The 18,393-nt window shown below is 40.2% G+C and overlaps 3 protein-coding genes across 3 annotated transcripts; all 3 read right to left on the bottom strand.

The window, feature by feature from the left end:
* Positions 1–614: 614 nt before the first annotated feature.
* On the bottom strand, positions 615–3,643 carry LOC130722359 (uncharacterized). Its single transcript, XM_057573060.1, has one exon. The coding sequence runs from the start codon at positions 3,519–3,521 to the stop codon at positions 738–740; it is 2,784 nt and encodes a 927-aa protein (XP_057429043.1). The 5' UTR covers positions 3,522–3,643; the 3' UTR covers positions 615–737.
* Positions 3,644–7,067: 3,424 nt separating this feature from the next.
* LOC130724378 (uncharacterized) lies at positions 7,068–9,326 on the bottom strand. The gene is made up of 2 exons (XM_057575586.1): positions 8,346–9,326; positions 7,068–7,813 (listed from the first exon to the last, which is right to left on the bottom strand). The coding sequence occupies exon 2, from the start codon at positions 7,806–7,808 to the stop codon at positions 7,089–7,091; it is 720 nt and encodes a 239-aa protein (XP_057431569.1). The 5' UTR covers positions 7,809–7,813; positions 8,346–9,326; the 3' UTR covers positions 7,068–7,088.
* A 1,327-nt stretch (positions 9,327–10,653) lies between these two features.
* LOC130724377 (probable ubiquitin-conjugating enzyme E2 24) lies at positions 10,654–18,009 on the bottom strand. The gene is made up of 9 exons (XM_057575585.1): positions 17,658–18,009; positions 16,099–17,019; positions 14,269–15,725; positions 13,530–13,667; positions 12,798–13,232; positions 12,639–12,702; positions 12,125–12,264; positions 11,642–11,953; positions 10,654–11,149 (listed from the first exon to the last, which is right to left on the bottom strand). Exons 3-9 carry the CDS (start codon positions 15,712–15,714, stop codon positions 10,901–10,903), a joined length of 2,784 nt encoding a protein of 927 aa, XP_057431568.1. The 5' UTR covers positions 15,715–15,725; positions 16,099–17,019; positions 17,658–18,009; the 3' UTR covers positions 10,654–10,900.
* Positions 18,010–18,393: the final 384 nt, after the last annotated feature.

Here is an 18,393-nt window from a genome sequence, read left to right as displayed (position 1 = left end):
GATGCATAAATAGCATAAACAACCGTTCTTTTTCAATTTCAATTTCAAAATCAAAATAAATTTGAATTTCATTTCCTGTGAAGATGACTCTATGCCACTGTGTGAACGTACAAAAAACAGAAATGCTCACTCTGGCAATTTATACAGTTTATTTGGTTAGAGATGAGTATTATTTACTTGTTTTAGAGGACTTTTGTTTTTGTACTTTCAATTTGCAGTTCAAGATTGCCTTCTTTGAATTATATATTATCAATATATTTTTTTTAATAAATGATTTCGGGTGAAATTAGTTTGCTCACATTTTTTATAATTGCACAAAAACACTCACGATATGGAATCCATAGTGATACCTAAAAAATCTACTGTTCTGCTTTTCGTCTTTAATTCAGTCGAGGTAGAACCTTCCTTTGGGATTTAGCCAAACTATAAACAAATTTGAATTGTCTAATATAATGTCAGGTACCCTAAACTTGACTTACGAAAAAAATATATAGAATTTAGCAAAACTCGTGTACCCTAAACAGAACTGATAGGTCCTTAGCAATGACTTTCTCTCTCAAAAGAAATGCCGAGGAAAAAAATTATCAAAAGGTGCTCTAAAATGGTAGCACAAGTTTCTTGATATGGCAAAATCCTCTACTGCTATATTTTAAAGTGTATATCTGTCATTGCAATTTATGCCTCCCATAGCTCAATCAAAAAGTTGGAGGCTACAAATAATTTTACAAGATGCAACATCACAAATTATCATTGCCAATAGCAGGTACTTTCTCATAGGAAGAAGTTTCTCTGAACCTCTTTGGAAGAATGGAGCGGCTGCCAAACCTTTGCTGAAAGTAGACTATGAGAGCAAATAAAAGACCACCAATTGGGATTATGATGTCCCAGGCAGTGGAATAAAAATCCATTCTATGGTTTGCGTATATGTATGACGAATCAAGGTACCATGCAAAACTGTGAGCCCTATAAAGATCATATGCATGGGGCAGTATACGAACAATGGTTGTCCCAACATAAAAAACAAATGCCAGGGCTTTTCCTTCTGAGTTAACTAACATGTTATACAGTATTTGTGGAAGCAGAAACCCATCCTGGAGCAAACCAGCATAAGATCTAAGGTCTTCCCAGAGGGATGGAGGTTGAGGAAGATGTATGCGAGGACTCCTAAAGTGGCGTGAAAGATGGAGTGGCTCATATCTTTTCTGGCGAGAATTCTTCCATATGTGCACGAACCAAGCAGTCAATCCACCAGAAATATACAATGGTAGAGTCATTTGAAGAACCCTTTTTTCAGAAACCCACAAACCCGGCTCGCTTCCCTCACCCTGTCTTGAAGACCAGGTCAAATGTACGAGACGCAGCTCTAGAAGAAAGGCTACCATTGTCACCATCCTCACGACCACTTCATTGACTTCAAGCCAGCCTCCAGTCCAAAGGAAAGCATTCTGCGCACTATTATGCTTCGGCTTGAATAAGGCTTCAAAGTTCAGCATCAGGGGAATCATGTGACCTAGAGTAATAACAACAAGCATCACAACGGAAATGTGAGGAAGCAAATCTGGGTGCTTTTTCACATGGAGCAGTTGCAATCCTACAAACACACAAGCAAGTGTGTTTGATATCATTACCAGAATTATCTCCAAATCCATTCTCCAAATGGATGCATCTGCTTGGCTTGTGTAAATAGAATATGAAGACAACTTAAGGGGATCAAAATAATGAGGGTCTGACTTTTGTCGTGTGCTTTCTATAGTTCCTTTAAGAGATTCACCTGCTTTTGCATTCAATGGAGGAAATTGGACATTAACCATGATTTCACAGTCCAGAGACTCGTTCTTTGCCAGTATTTTGCCAGTTGATCTCAAGGGCCGACATCCTACCATGCACAGAAATCCAGTATTCCTATTGTACATTCCTTCAGCACCAATTTTAACTTTGGTTGAAGAGACTTCACTACCAAACTTGAAATCAGGAGGAGGCCTAAAGCTCATAGTATAGCTGACATTCAACAAATTGTCATGTTGAATATTGTGTGGTTTTAAATTTCCCGTCGTCAACATACTTGGAAGCCTATATGACGGTCCCCCATAACTTTGATCACCGACAAATAGTGGTGATGAGTAACCTTGAGCTACTTGTCCTTTGGTGTTTGTCACTAACATGTTAAATGCTGCATCAGAAGAATGTCCATCTGGATATATCTTTCCCTTGCCTCCAGCCATCATCTTTTCTGTACACGATTTTCTTACCCTTTCAATTTCAGTATACTTGTATTGGAGGCCACTTGATACCTGCCAACCCCTCCAGGAGCCTTGAAATCCAATTTTACTGAAATAACCAGATTCACCAACCGCTTTGTCACTCCAAATATGCCCCAACACAGTACTCCTGTTTCTTAAAGACAGAACTGCAGGAAATCTTAAATTGAGCTTAATCGAGCAATCTCCAACATTAACCGAAGATCCTGTGAAGTTCAAAATCCGGCACACCCCTGCACAAAGTTGATTCTTCTTCTCATCCCACACCCCCTCAGATATCAAAGTTGTATTCGGATGAAACGGAAACACAAAGTCAGCATAAGTAGAGTCCGGAAAACCCAGCAGCATCTGAACCTTCCGCTTCTCCACGCATCGAGTGGCATAAAAATGCATGAAATCAGGCAACTTCTCAACACCAGCACCGAGGGGATTGCAACTAACATCACGACACTGACTACCATATTCCAGCTCAAACCTATCGATGTGTCCATTAAACGAGGCGCACGCACCTTGGCTTAAATTTCCAAGGGACAGATCCTCCTCCCCATCTGATCCAGCTACACAACCATTCCCCTTATCATTCCCAACCAATGTAAACTTGTAATCTGAACTCTGAGACAAAGCCAAAATCGAAATGGGTTCAAAGTACTGCAAGCTATTCCTATCATCAAAGCTTTCTAGAGTCCCATTAACCAAATTATCAAAAATTGTCACATTACGAGAAGGGTAACGAAGCTTAAGAACAACATTACCAGAAGACCCATTTCCAAACATGCAAAGCTTACCAGAAGATTGCGACCAAAACCCACTCAGAGAAGCGCGCATCCACTGCTGTGACCTCCAATGAGAAACCCTTCTTCCCGGAAAAACCTTAACACGAAGCAACCTGCCCCGGATCGAACCCACTCCACCTCGTTGCCGGAGGATCACATGCCCTCGCAAAGCGTACACGCCGTCGGTTCCAGTTCGCTGAACGGAAGTCACGCGTAACGACGCGTGCTTCGAGTGGCTGAGAGCGGCGGACTGATTGAAAAACCGGTCGCCGCCGGAGAAGTAGCCGGATTCGAAGCGGAGAGATTCGGCGACGCCGTGGACGGGTCCGGCATCGTCCAGAAGCGGCGATGCGGGGACCACAGTATTGCAGAGACGGGCGTAGGTGGTTTGGAAATCCGCATCTGAATGCTTGGAGGTTACAGAGGAGAAGTTGCAGAGGAAGAATAGAAGGAGGAAGATGATTACAGAAGAAGAAGAAGAAGATTCCATTGCTGAAGCTTGGTCACATTTGGATGGTGATTCTAATTTTGTAGGGTTTTGCAAATTGGGATCGAATCTGCAGAAATAGAAAGTGCGGATTCACGTACAAGATACACTTCTTATTTTCTTCTTAATATGGTTTTGTATGATATCCCACATCATGTATGGGGATTTGGGTTTGGCACCCCACCCTTTAGGCTACGCGCCCCAGCATTTTTTTTTTATTCCAAAACTACCCATCGGTAAATGATTTGCCGATGTCAAAATACCAATCGGTAAATGATTTACCGTTATTGTTCCTCAGTATGAACACCTTCATCCCATTACCCAGAACACGAAGAACAATATCGGTTAATAATTAACCGATTCTAATATTGTATCGGTATATCATTTACCGATTTGTAATCTGTAAGTTTGATCACCTTTTCACCATTACTCCTCCCTCCACCAACCCCTCCACCATTACTCCTCCCTCCAACAACCCCCCACCAGCCCCCCATAACTCGCCCAAACTACCTTATTCTCCATTACTCCACTCCTCCCTCACATTTCACCTTCCCACCACCACCACCATCTCCACATTTCCACCACCACCACCACCAACACCACCACCACCAAGGGAAAGCTTTTAACTTCTGGTAAGTGTTGTTAGCTTTGGTACTTTATTTATAGTTAGTTTAAGTAGTTAGTTGTTAGTTTAAGTAGTTAGTTTAGTTAGTTAAGTTGGTAATTTAGGCTGCTGAATCGTGAACTGAATCGGTAAATGATTTACCGTTATAGTACCGGAATTTGATTTACCGTTATGGGGTCGGAATTTGATTTACCGTTATATGGTCGGTTATTGATTTACCGTTTTTGTTCCAGGGATGACAGAGTCATTTTTCTTTGGTGAATCACAATTGATACATGCTGCTGGATTGAAAAATGATAATCCAGAGGAGCAACCATCACTAGCTGACGTGTACATGGTCTTCAAAGTAATGAACCGAATGTTCTGGCCACCCGCCGCCTCAAACTCAGCCAGATAAGCAGCAACAGATCCTCCCAGGAGCTGGGCGCAGAGCGCTGCAACCTCGTCTCGCTCCCCTCTGCCCGGAGTGTAGAACCTCGACCCTGTGGGAAGATGGAGAATAGCTGACACATCGTCCAGGGTGATAGTCATCTCCCCGAACGGCATGTGGAAGCTACTCGTCTCCTCATGCCATCTCTCAACAAGGGCCAGTACGACAGCTGGGTCTGTCTCCGGTAACCCGCACCAAGGCAGGTGATACAAACCCGTCTGCTGCAGCAGCTGTCGCACAGCTGTGTGGGCCTCTGAATCGCCATCACAGGGGAGGTTCCATACCTTCCCCCCAACAGTGGCCACCCTCAATGTCCGACGGTCCACGTACCGCGGGTCTGTGCGAAGAAGTGCCTGCCACGTCCAAGGAGCCTTGTGGTCAGGATAATGCGCAAGAAGCGACAGATCCTCAGGCCCCCCGGGAAACGGTGCCACCCTCTGGATGAGGTCGTCATCCGCGCCGCCCTCTGCCACCACATCTGGCACAACATCAGCAGCATCAATCTCCTCCTGGAGAATAAGAGGCTCCTCCTCCTCACCACTGGCCTCAGAAGCAGTCTCAGAAGCAGTCTCAGAAGCAGACTCCTCGCCATTGGGCTCCGAAGAAGACTGCTCGCCAGATGTCTCCTCAAGAGGTAACTCAACCATCGGAGAGACCGGAGTAGGATGAGGCTGAGGCTCAGCCGGAGTACCTGACGGAGCTGTAGTAGATGGACCACCTGACGGAGGTGTAGCAGACGGACACGGAGACGGAGCCCCGGCCGGAGTAGCAGACGGAGACGGAGACGGGGCCGAAGCCTCAACCGCCTGACTAGCTGCTCGATGGTCGCCGCGCCGCGTAGAAGCATGCAAGCGCTCGTGGCGATCCTCTGCATCATCGACTGTAGAAGATCGAGACCTCTTCCTCCCGCCCTTCATTCTCCTATGAAAAGCAAACAAATTTAACATCAAATTACAACTTGAACAACTTTAACAGTTACAACTTGTACAAACATCTCTCATATAGCAACAAACATCTCTCATATAGAAACAAACATCTCTCATATAGCATCAACACCCTTTCTAATTTGTCAATCTAGATAACTAAAATGCAACATTAAGGAAGTTCCCTAGTTCTAATAAGCCGATACCATCAACACCCTTTCCCAGTGTCATGACTCTAAAATATTTGAAAATTTGTACAAAATATTCAGCCCAATAGATGGAGGAAAACTAAAAAAAACTGGCTTAAAAAAACTGCCTTAAACTGCCTTAAACTGGTTTAGAATCGGGAAATGTTTTCCCATTACAGAATCGGAAAAACATTTTCCATTACAGAATCGGAAAATGTTTTTCCGATTTTACAGTAACCCAGAAACCAGAACTGGAAACGACCCACTCGTGCCTATGACCGTTTCATGCCATTTCAGTCAATAAAACCTACCTCTAATCAATAATCAACTACCCTAGTGTTCAACATTCACCTAATAATCCATCAACTACCTCTAATCATCAATCAATGTGAGAGAATCAATAAAAATGGAACTTACCTTTTGAATGTAATGGAATGGGAGTTCCGGAGCTTTGAGGAAGCTTTGATGATGATGGGACCGAACGCAAGTTTGGGAGAGATTTGAAGAGGGAGTGATTTGGGGAGGGAAATGGGTTTTGAAAATTATGTTTCAAAACCTATCTGATGCTGTTATATCAATACGAATCGGTAAATGATAAACCGATACGTATCGGAAAATCATTTACCGATATTAATCCTGAGGGTTTCCGGTAATTTCCCCACTTTAAGTGGGGCGGGAAGCCTAAGGGCTGGGGTGTTAAACCCAATTCCCTCATGTATGGCAGGGTTGTGGGAGTTGGGTTTGGGGCCTCCCCTATGGGGCTGCGCGCCCCACCCTTTTTTTTTAAACCCAAAAGTGCCCTACGGAAAGGTACTTTCCGTATTATATTTTGATGACTACGGAAAGGTATTTTCCGTATTTAACTCTGACAGGATTCCCCCTTTTTCCACCATTACTCCTCCCTCACCAACCTTCACCAACCCCTCACCAGCCCCCCTGAACCTCCTCAATGCCTCCAGACCACCCTCTCTCTCACCCTCTCCTACCTCACTTTCATTCCCAAGCTCTCCACCACCATCCACTCCTTCATTTCCCAAGCTCTCCACCACTACAACAAGTGTTGTAGTAGAGGTAAGTCTATGTGTTTATTTGTTGTTATTTTGTAGGATTAAGTAGTGGAAGTAGTTAGATTAAGTAGTTTAAGTAGTTAGATTAAGTAGTTTAAGTAGTTAGAAGGATGGGTTTTTGAATTCTGAGTCGTGATATAATACGGATTGTTATCTTCCGTATTGAATATGGAAAGGTACTTTCCGTATTCAGTATGGAAAGTAACAATCCGTATTCGGTATGGAAAGTATATTTCCGTATTGAGTATGGAATGTAACTTTCCGTATTCTCTTCCAGGGATGACAGATTCATTTTTCTTTGGTGAGTCACAATTGATTGAAGCTGGATTCACAATGGTCAACCTGAAGAGGCCACTACAGAGGTGCCACCACCAGCATTTGTGCCCCCGTGTATAAGTATAGATGTCTCGCATTTATTTGCAATCAACTCTCGAACCCGCCTGTGATTGTCTGAATCACCATCACAAGCAAGGTTCCAAACCTTCCCCCCAGCTGTGGCCACCTTCAACTGTCGACGGTCCACATACCGCTCGTCTGTGCGTAGGAGTGCATGCCACGCCCAGGGAGCCTTGTGATCAGCATAATGGGTGAGGAGCGATAGCTCAACAGCCCCCCCCGGAAACGGCGGCAACCTCTGGATCAGGTCCTCCTCGCCACCCTGTGCCCCCTGCTCCCCCTGCTCTGGCGGCAGGACATCAGCATCAACAGTAGGCGGAGGAATACTATCCTCGTCAGATCCTCCCATGCCGGATGAGGCCTCGCCTGAGGACTCCTCGCCTGAGGACTCCTCGCCTGAGGACTCCTCGCCTGATGACTCAACCATGGGAGAGGGCGGAGAAACAACTGTAGGTATCTCAACCGTGGGAGACGGCGGATAATCAACCAGAGGAACCTCAATCATGGGAGACGGCGGAGAAACAACTGGAGCTGAAGCCTCCACCGCCTGAGAGGTTGCAGCATGATCGCCGCGCCGGCTAGAAGCATGTAACCGCCGGTGTCTATCCTCAGTAGCCCCGACATCCTCACTAGAAGCATGAGACCTCTTTCTGTTCTTCATTCTCACTATATATTCAGAGCAAACATTCACTATATATACCATTTCAGCCATAGACAGAAACATGATGCAAGCAAATGGAAAATTCCTAGAATTTTATAAGTACATAGATGATAATCGGATCTTCTGTGGATTATGCATGCTTGGATCAACTTTTATTTTCCTAATAATCAATTATGGCATCTAGAAACTACTCACAAATGCTTTGGAAACCTTCTATAATTGATTCTGAACCCAGAATCAATTATAAGTGTTGGGTTTGGTTCTGAGATGAATACGGAAAACGTTTTTCCGTATTCAATACGGAAAACCATGTTCCATACTGAATACGGAAAACCATTTTCCATATTCAATACGGAAACCTGTGATCCGTATTTACCCAGAAACGCCATTAACGACAATGAGCTATCGGCCCTAAACCCAAACCACATTCAAGACATTTCAGCCAACAATACCTCTACACAAGCAACAATCGACTACCCTAGGGTTCAATGATTAACATAATTTCAAGTTAAATGGGGAAAATCCAAAAATCCTTACCTCTAGGTTTCAATTCTGAGAATGGGGTTGTGAAGAGCTTTGATGGAGATGATGGAACCTTTCAAGTACACGGTTCAAGCAAGGGGAGCGACAGAGATCGAAGGTTGAAGAGGGGAGAAGAGCTTGGCAAAATACGGAATGAAGTTTGAAATGGGTTTGAATAAACCCTTGCCGGTTTACATACTAATATAATACGGATATAAGACTTCCGTATTGAACACGGAAATGTTGCTTCCGTATTCTATTAAAGGGGGGCGTTCCAGTAATTTCCCCACTTTAAGTGGGGCGGGGAGCCCCATAGGGGGGGCCCCAAACCCAACTCCCCAGGGTTGTCCATTTGTCGGTTTCGATTGAACTCGGGGCAAAATGGTGATATAGGTGCACACTCTGGTGCCTTAACACAAATGAGTGTAATTTACCTGAGTTATGTGTACCAGTAATAATGATACACATTTTAAATGAGGTAGCATGATTAATTCAGAACAGAATATTTTTATATTTGCTTAAGTGCCCTTGTTTTATTTTTTGTTTTGTTATTTACCATTGGTTAATAGAGTAGTAATTATTTTTTTAATCGTTACTTTTTTTTTCTACTGTTCTCTCCTTCTCCTGGAAACCTTGTCTTCTCCTCCTTCTCTCCCACTCTCTCCCTCGCGATTTCCGGTTGCCATCACCTTGCATCTCGTCGGCGTCTCAACATTTAGTCTTCGCACTTCATAGGTACGCTACGCTATTGATTGATTGCAATGCTCTGTGTTCGTTGTGTGTTTTTCTTGTTAAATCTGAGCCCTAATTACAAATTTAGGGTTTATGTGGGTTGGGAATCTCGTGACTGAATTCATCTCTGCTGAGTGTGCCGGTGCCGGTGTCGATTGCATTACTTTGTGTTCGTTGTGTGTTTGAATTCATCTGAACTTGTGTTTCGTTTTGCTGTCTGTGTTTCCTTATCTAATTTTGTTGTTCTTAATGCTACTGTGTGTGTTGTACCTATGGTTGTGTTTTGAGTGGCACTCATGAGATTGTGCCTTTTAATTGATCAATTTCTTATCCAAAAAAAAAGGAGGACTGATTTGTTGAATCAAATCAAGAATTGGCACTCTGCCCAGTTATTCTGAGAATGGTTTCTGGTACTTTATGAGAATGCTTCCTCTGCGAGATGAAGAAGGGGCGACCAAGAAGCTTGCTGGAGATGGAAAAACCAGATTCGATGCTTCCTCTGCGAGGTGAAGAAGGGTCGACAAAGAAGCTTGTTGGAGAAGATGGAAAAACCCGTGAATGAGAGAAAAAAGCGTGAATGAGAGAAGATTGATTTTTTTTTTAACCTCAACAGAATTAAACTAAGTTTCTAAATTTGCAAGGTAAGTCCTTTGGGCTAAAAACGTAAATAATATAATTGGTAGGGCTAGAAAAAATTAGCTGATACATCATAAATATCATCATTAAATATTACAGATGGCATATCTCTATTGGTCCACATCACTTCTGTATGGTATCCAAATTTTTACTCCTACACCATAAAATTCTCCGGGCAAAATAGTCGGTTTTGTCGGGTGAAAAACATTAAAACACCATATCTGCCACCGACCGATTAGTGGCTATAGGTTGTTTGGATTCAGTTTGCACATATCACAGTTATGTCGGGTGAATCGGGTTTCGGTAAGTAGTGATTTTTTGGACAGCCCTAATTGCAAGTGAAGTTAGTGTGTGTTTAGATTAGCGTTAACAGAATTGAGTTCGGTCAAAATTGAGTCTTGTAAATATGAGCTAAAGTGACGTGATTTGTATTAGGATACAGTAATGAAAAAGTGATTCCCGTAAGAGAATTTTATTTGGATATCTTAGATTAGAATTGCTTTTGGATGTGTAATGATAAAAAATGATAGGAATACTAGTGTTTTTAACCCGCGCGTTGCACGAGGAATATGTCTATTGTATTATGTTAAGTGTTTATTTGTTGATGACTACAAATGAATTTTTGGGTAAAATGCATTTTACTAAAATAAATTTTAAGATAACAATTTATTTGAGTAGAGTACAAAATACTTTTCATTAAGAAAAAAAAAATTGAGAGTGAAAATTTAACCCCGAGTGGAGATTTTCTTTCTTTTTCCCTTCATAAAAGAATTTAACTACATTTACACTTCAAAAATAATTTTATCTTATCATCAACATAAAATTATTCTTTTAAACTTACTTTTACAGTATTATTCTCCAATACAAATCACTTGACCTACCTAGTACCAACCCCATCATCTTTAGCATGCCATGATACATCTATAAATAATTATCAAACGGATGAAGGCACGTATAAAGCAAATCACTCCAATAATTTTGTTTCTTATTACATGATCTCACACCTGCACAAACCATTTTCTGTGATGATACATACACATACCATAAGGTCTATATTTATCAGTACATCTTCTGACATTTTTTTTATTCTGGGAAGGGGTGGAGGGGTCACAATGGGGTTTAATTAAACATGCATATTATACAGATGCTGGAAAACAAAGAAATATCACACATAGGTCGGGATATCCTCGCCAGGTATGCTGTTACTTTTGCATCTCAGCAAACTGGTGGCAATCAATTCCCTTATCAGAAAATGCCTCTACCAGCTTGGGGAGGAGCTTAGCAAGCATAATTTTAAACCCTGTGGAAGCTCCCTTCAGGTTTCCATGCTCAGTTTTTCCATCATCATCAAAAGCATATCCAATAGGAGCTCCTTCAAGATATGCCTCACAAGCAAGAAGTATCTGTTTGGAGCGCTGTCTAAAATGCTCTTCCACCAACGCCTCAAAATGCTGCAATCAGAATCATTGTCAGTAACAATTCCATCCATACTCCCTTGGTTTCAAAATAATTATTAATTAAGGTTTTACATAAGGATTAAGCAAGTCAATAAACTGTAAGTTAATGGTATATCAATAATAGGTAGAAAAATAAAATACTAACAGAATGAATTTTATTCACTAGTACTCTCTTGGAGTAAATTCTCCTTCAGAGAAAGAAAGAATATTTGAGAGCCCTAACTCTCCCAACAATCCTCAACTATCAAAGTCTGCCAACCCTAAAATCTTCCTACATACTTATTTATCACTTAACCTAGTTGCCCTACTACTCCTAGTTTAAAGAGCCTCTCCATCATTTATAACAACCAATAATAATTGCTCTTTATTAAATAAAGATGTACAACCCAAGACATGAAAATCAGAGTTATTGTCTATGATTCCTAGGAAATCACATGTCCAGTGTAAAAGTAGAGGCAAACAAAAGCATAGAAGTAGTAATTTTACCATGGGCGGCCTCCTTAATAGATATAACATGGATTTGCAGGAGACAAGGAAAGCATTCTCATTGTAACTCATTGAGTTTTTCTCTCCTTCAACTCTGCCAATTTGTTGATCATACCCTGCCTCATTGAAATAAGGCTTCTCATTAAGGACAAGGGCCTGCAGAGAGAGAAGGACTTGAAGAATTGTGGAAGCTCCAGGGTTCCACACTTCAGTGGCTGTACCTGTCCAAGTATTTAGGAGACTCAAACAGACTTTCCCTGACTCATACAAATTAGGATTTAATCGCAGCCCACCAGAATTGTAGTACACCATCTGCATGAGATTTCAAAGGCCCAAATGACAGGATATTAGGATAAGAGCTTATTTAGAAACAAATATGCAGTTTTTCTTTGTGAGGATACTAAATCATAGTGGAGGAGTTTCATGCATGATTAAATGATTTGTATTTACAAAGCACAGAAAAACTACATTCAAGGGCCTTACAGGTGGTTCCCTGGGATACTCTGGAGGGAAACATATATCGAAGAAAAACAACCCATCATGATAAGGTGTCCCAGATGCACCAACAATGGCTGCTCGCATAAGATCTATTTTTTCTTCAAAGGCACGGACATAAATCGTTTCTGCTTGTAAAAGTAAAGATTGTACATTAATTTGCAGAAACTATGATGAATGTTTATAGCATATTTCCGGAAATTTCTGTTTCTGGTAAGTATCAACTCATACATTTGTTTACTCAACAGGCTAATTATATTCTGGTCATTTGCAGATTAAATCCTAATGACCAATAGAGCTTGCATAGTTGCATGCTAACTTCCATTAAATATATGAATTCCAGTTTTTGAAAGATGGAATGCTGGCAATTTTTTGTTTGTCTTTACAGGTACCACCAACTTAATTCTGATATTTTTTTTGAAATCTAAGCATTGTATAACAGCTTAGGCAGTACAGCATGTAAAATAAACATGCGTTAAAATAAATAACATGAAGTGCGCACCAGGAAGGTTTTTCTCTAGGATGCTCCATTCTTGCTGTATCTTCTTCACCCAATCTTTTTTAACCTACAAAGGAACAAAAGGAGAGGGGAAAAAGTCATCCCTGAAGCTTTCAATGTAATTATATTTCACCGTAAGTAATGATGTGTCAGTTTTATAACCTGAGATAATGACAACCCTTTTCCCTCATTAAAAAAGTGGTGGTCTGAGCAGTTATCAATTACATCAAACTGCATCAACTTATCTGAGTTGTTTCTGTCTAAAGACACTGGAAAATCATTCTTTTCATGAATCCCAACAACCTCCAAATTTGGAGCTGTATCTTCAGTAGACTGCAATATGCTAACTGGATGTGATTCAGTGTCAGGGCCACAAGAGCCCAAATCTTTCTTATCCAGGTAATCAGATCCATTTCCCTCTTCAAATGCAGAGACAGGGGAAACTGCTTCATAATATGATGTTACACCAAGTGTTTGGATTATGCTGGCTTTAATGCTGGAGAAAAGTTCAAAGGCAGCTCGAGGAAGGGATAAGGAACTACTCTCTCCTGGATTCTTTTCACAGTTATCTTTACCACCATCACAATCTAACAAGTCCTGATCATCAAAGTAATATGCAGCTTATGATTAGACAATCACTCTGGTAAGCTCAACTTATTTAAGGATGATAATAGATCCATACTTTTGAGAGTTTAGAAATTAGTTTTGATTTTCTCTTGGTATTAACTACCTGAGTCCTGACTCTTCACTATAATGTCAAGATGAGACCTCTGTACCTCATCATCCCAATTAAATAATTCACATAAATATTATTCACTATAGAGACATACTCATTATAAATAAACATATGGATGCACAAAGGTACAGGACCTGCAGTGAAGTTATTTCTCTCACCTTTCCCATCTGTTCAGAAGAAAGACTTCCATGTCCAATCATCTCTTGAGTCAACTCCTCAAGATTCGTTTCATAAGAAACAGGGGTTGCAGCTGAACCTTCATGTCTATCAAACCGAAAAACTTCGTAAGCTGCAACCTGTTGGAGCACAAATAAATTTATAACGACTTCCTGGAGATATAGGGGTACAATTTTGTAAAGTAAGGAAAGTTTACAATAGAATATACGAAAGAATTGTTCTTATGTGACTAATACTAGTGCAGTCTAAGCTTAATAGGATAAATCAAATAAATCTGATGTAGTCCAAGATCAGTTGCTGTGACATGTAAGCTTCTTTGCAAATTATTATTAGATCAAAGATATTGCAATGAATGGAAGAATTTTCTACTATACGCCAACAGAGAGAAAGAATCGCACTAAACAAATCTTAACTACACCACAATTGACAATACCACATAGCTTCTAAACCCAACCCTGGCTCAACCCTGGCTTCAGCTTAGAAACAACTTATACCTCAGCCACAAATTTAACACTTCTAGAATCAAAGATGATAGGAGGAGAGAGGAAGAGGGGGGAGGGAGGGGATCACTAAATTGATAAGATCAAACATTATCTATTAAACTGTTCACCTAGATAATGCACAAATGGGAAGTGTAAACTTTTCTCATTTAACATCACCACATATAACAAGTAGCATCATCAGGTACAACAATATATTCGCAGAAAATTGAAACCATACCTTCGTTGTTGAACCAGTAGCCCATTTCACCTCCACATCACCATCTTTGAAACCAATAACATTCCCAATGCAGGACAGAAAACAGTTATCTTCAGGCTTATTCTGATAACTGATTTGGTCCTGGTTTCTCATAGGAGCGTCCACATTCAAGCCAGTAAATGAATTTGCATTGTCTTCTTCAGTTTGGTAACCAAGCTGTTTTTGAGCCGCCTTGAATACAATATCACCAAAACAACAGGAATAATCTGGGTGCTCAACAAGTTCGTAGGCACTCACAGTTTCCACCGCTGTTTCTCCAGCCAAATTATCTGGTCCAGATATGGGAACAGTTCTCCATTGTACATTTACAGTATGCTCTTTTGCATCCACAGATAGAACAACACCCCATCTTTGATTGCTAGGCTTAAGAGGATCATCAGAAATACCTTTTTCCAACACAAACTGCTGAGGCCAAAATTCGTGAGTGTTTATGACATTCACTGGGATTAAGCTCTGTGGATCTAACCCCAAAGCATGTTCACCATCCTGCCAAACAATGTCAACCTTGGTCTTTATCTTCCCAATTATAAATAATTCCCCCATTTCAGAGTTAAGGTTTCTTCTCTTATATCCTCTAGCCATGCTATGCTCATTAAGAAGTTCACAAGTAGATGCATCTTGAATCAGGTGTTCCTTTTGGTCTGCAACTGGGAGAATACACCAATCACCATGCTGCCACTTTGCATGTGAAAAACATGACAACAAGGTCAAGTTTTTGGAATCTTGCCAGGATGGAGGAGCACTCACATTCAAATTGGAGCTCAAAAGAACAGAGGCAAGCCAATTAACATACACCAGACCTGCTTCCACAGCACAAACAGTTCCTTCATCATGACTATCTCTCCAAGTGCCACAAAGCCATCTAGATGAATTAGAAGCAGTGGAAGACTTGACCTTTACTCTCTGCCCAGGATAGTATGGATACTGTAAATCTTCGAGAAAATCATGAGTAGCTGGTAAAAGCTTATCTTTTTCTAAGGTCATGATCTCACTTTTAGTTCCATCATCAAACAATACAGAGACTCTGTCCACCACCTTTTGAACCTGACCAAGCCATGGCCCCTTGATTACATAATCACCTTCTGAAATGGAGCGAATCTTCAGAAGTTTCTTGGAGTTCACATTCTTTAGTATGTGTCCTTGAATACTTTCCAAATCAACTAACACATCAACACTTATGACCCTCCCCATCTGTCCAGATGGGTCTGACAAGGAGCAGACCACATCCCCATGAAAAAATGCCCTCTCAAATGAGAGAAAATCATCAATCCTCCCAATGCTTTCCTCTAAACTTGATAGTATGCTCCGAGCTTGCCCACTATATAAAAAATCAATATCCTCTTGATCCTCACTGCTGCTGCTCTCACTGGAAGTCTCCCAGTCCGAATCAGTAATATGAGCATCCATCAACTATATGCCTGTTGCAATGTGTTTTCCAGTACCATCAATGCAATAACAACAAGAAAATAACTTCAAAACACAGTAATAGGAAAGAGCATAGTTGTTAGTTGCTGGACAGGAGTTCTCAACAGACTGAAATATAGATGCAATCCGAATGAATCTGAAATCGACAATACCTTGTGAAGAATGCGCAAAACCTAGTAATTATGATGTCAATTTTTAACTCAATTTTATTTTTCTATGAATGAGTTATGCTTGAAAGAATTATTAGTAATATCATTTCCCTATAAAAGAAACCCTAGAGCATCTAACTGATCAGTTTAGACAACAATAGCTTAACATATCTATAAAGGAACATGAAAAAAAATAAGGATTCAAGAAGACTCTTACCTTCTCAAGCAAATAGAAGCATTAAACTTCAGGATAGGTATGTGTTGCGCTCCCAAACAGGTGCGATGATATTGACTTCAGAGGATACTTGTGTACAATACGAAATGTGTCTGATTGATACTGATATTTGTCACAGATAGTAAGCCAGTTTCTTAAAAAGATTACCTTGATCCAGGAAACTGGAAATTTGATGCCAAAGGAGATTTGCCAGATAGGATAACCGGAGTCTATTAAGGACTCAGAAATGCCAAAGGAGATTTGCCCAACTTGATGGGAACTTCCACAGAAAGAAAATGGAGAGAGTTTTGCAAACAAGTGTGAAGGAGCTACAACTATGAGGTGGTTTTTGTGGTTTTCTGGGAAAAAAAAAAACTAGAGAAATTGGAGAAAGCTGACTAAGATAATCAAAAGATGCCAAAGGAGATTTACCCTAGTGAAAGTGCGGAATTCCAAGTCGGATAGCTTATATTTTCACAGATGAAGACAAAAACTATTTTCAGATATATCTTAACTGCCAGGAATCCAGTCAAAGAAAATTAAGTGATTTTTGCCAAAGGAGATTTACCCAATACAGCTGAATTATCAAACATAAATAATTTCCAGGTAGTTAACAAATTTGCCTCTTCCAAGATTGGAACTCGGAAGATATATTGCCAAAGGAGATTTGCCCCACGATGAAGCGAAACACAAGATCTGATCTATCTAATACTAAGGGAGATTGGTTAATATCCAGAATCACTAACTTTCAGAGATGAAACCAAGGATTTTATCAGAAACACCCTATCAAACATATACTTTCTGCTCCTTGATTCACGGGAAGAAGGCAGTGATGAGATGAGCTGTCTGACAGAACCAAGTCCAATTTGAAACACAATTGCCATTGCCAAAAGGGCTTTTAATACCACATCATTTCTTTTGAACCTGCAACAACAAGACTAGTGAATACTTTCTCTAATCATTTTCACTATGGAAAGACAATAAAAACAACAAAATAATGACATAGTGATTATAATAAAGCCACTACAACCGCAAATATAGCACCCTGACTCACGAGGCAAGTGAAAAACTGGGAATTTGATTAAATTGATGAACTGCTTTTCATGAATGGATATATATTCTTAATTGCACATAAAAGAGACAACCTAAAATATCACTGTTTGATTTGATTATATGAAACTGGAAAAATATTTGAAGAAAATAATAACTGACTATTTCCTCAAGATTCCTTCCATACATGTAAAGATCCTTGCAAATTAATATATAGCTGATTTCAGCACCCAATATAAAAGTCAATTAGTTCCAAAGTTTCTAATTTGCCTTTGGAAGAGACACAGAGAGAAATTGAGGGGATCAAACATATGAACAGAAAAGAATGATATTCATCATCACCAAGCAATTTATAAATTCTGCTTATCAAATATTCATCAGTATTGAATTTAACACAATCAAATACTAAAAATATAACATTAGAATGAGTTTACACAGAAACAGAAATATGTAAATCCAAGCCCAATTGTAGAAAGAAAAAAGCTAAAAGTTTTCAGAGCAAGGGAGTGTACCGTTTGCATCATCTAGAAGGTTTGTAACAGTGATAGACCCAGGAAGAAGAAACCCCATGACTGAAGAAAAGAAAGGAACTTTACCCATTAACATGAGCATAACAAGTTGAAAGAAGGTTCTGCAAAAGGTGGGGTGTTAATGTTATTCAGAATCAAATAGGCCTAGTTCCCCTCCCAGTTCCACCATCATCCCCTCTATCACTAAACTTTGGAATCATTTTCAGGGACACAAACACAAGCTTTTTCTTTCTCTCTCTGTGAAATTCTAAGGCTTCAATGAATGTGGGAAGACAACTAGTTTAGTTGAGGTTGTTGCCTTTTTGTTGTAGAAATTGGACCAATGGGAAAAGAATACGGCAAACAGTGTCAGACACAGATAGATACTAATGGTGGGTACTAGAAGACATACGACCGTATCTATATCAGAAATAAAATGGAACATGAATAGATATTGGACTTGTTTCGCCTTGTGATTGGGACAATTATAGAAAGTGTAGACAATGAGTCAATCAATGTGGCAAATTAATACCTTGACCAAGTAAAATTACATTAGCGTTTGTACTTTGTAGCAACGCCGAATCAAACATACATTTATGAGAGATTGAATTTTTTAAATTTGTCTTGACCGATTAATATCTCACCGTTAGTAATTCATTTAAATGGTCTTTTATGTGTATCTAATGATATGCTGAAATATGGTAGGAAGATCATCGCATATATCATGGGATTAGGGGCG

Source organism: Lotus japonicus, chromosome 6 (genome assembly GCF_012489685.1).
Source record: "Lotus japonicus ecotype B-129 chromosome 6, LjGifu_v1.2".
NCBI lineage: Eukaryota > Viridiplantae > Streptophyta > Magnoliopsida > Fabales > Fabaceae > Lotus > Lotus japonicus.
Note: the sequence above shows the minus strand (reverse complement) of the source record. Positions and strands in the feature narration are given on the sequence as shown.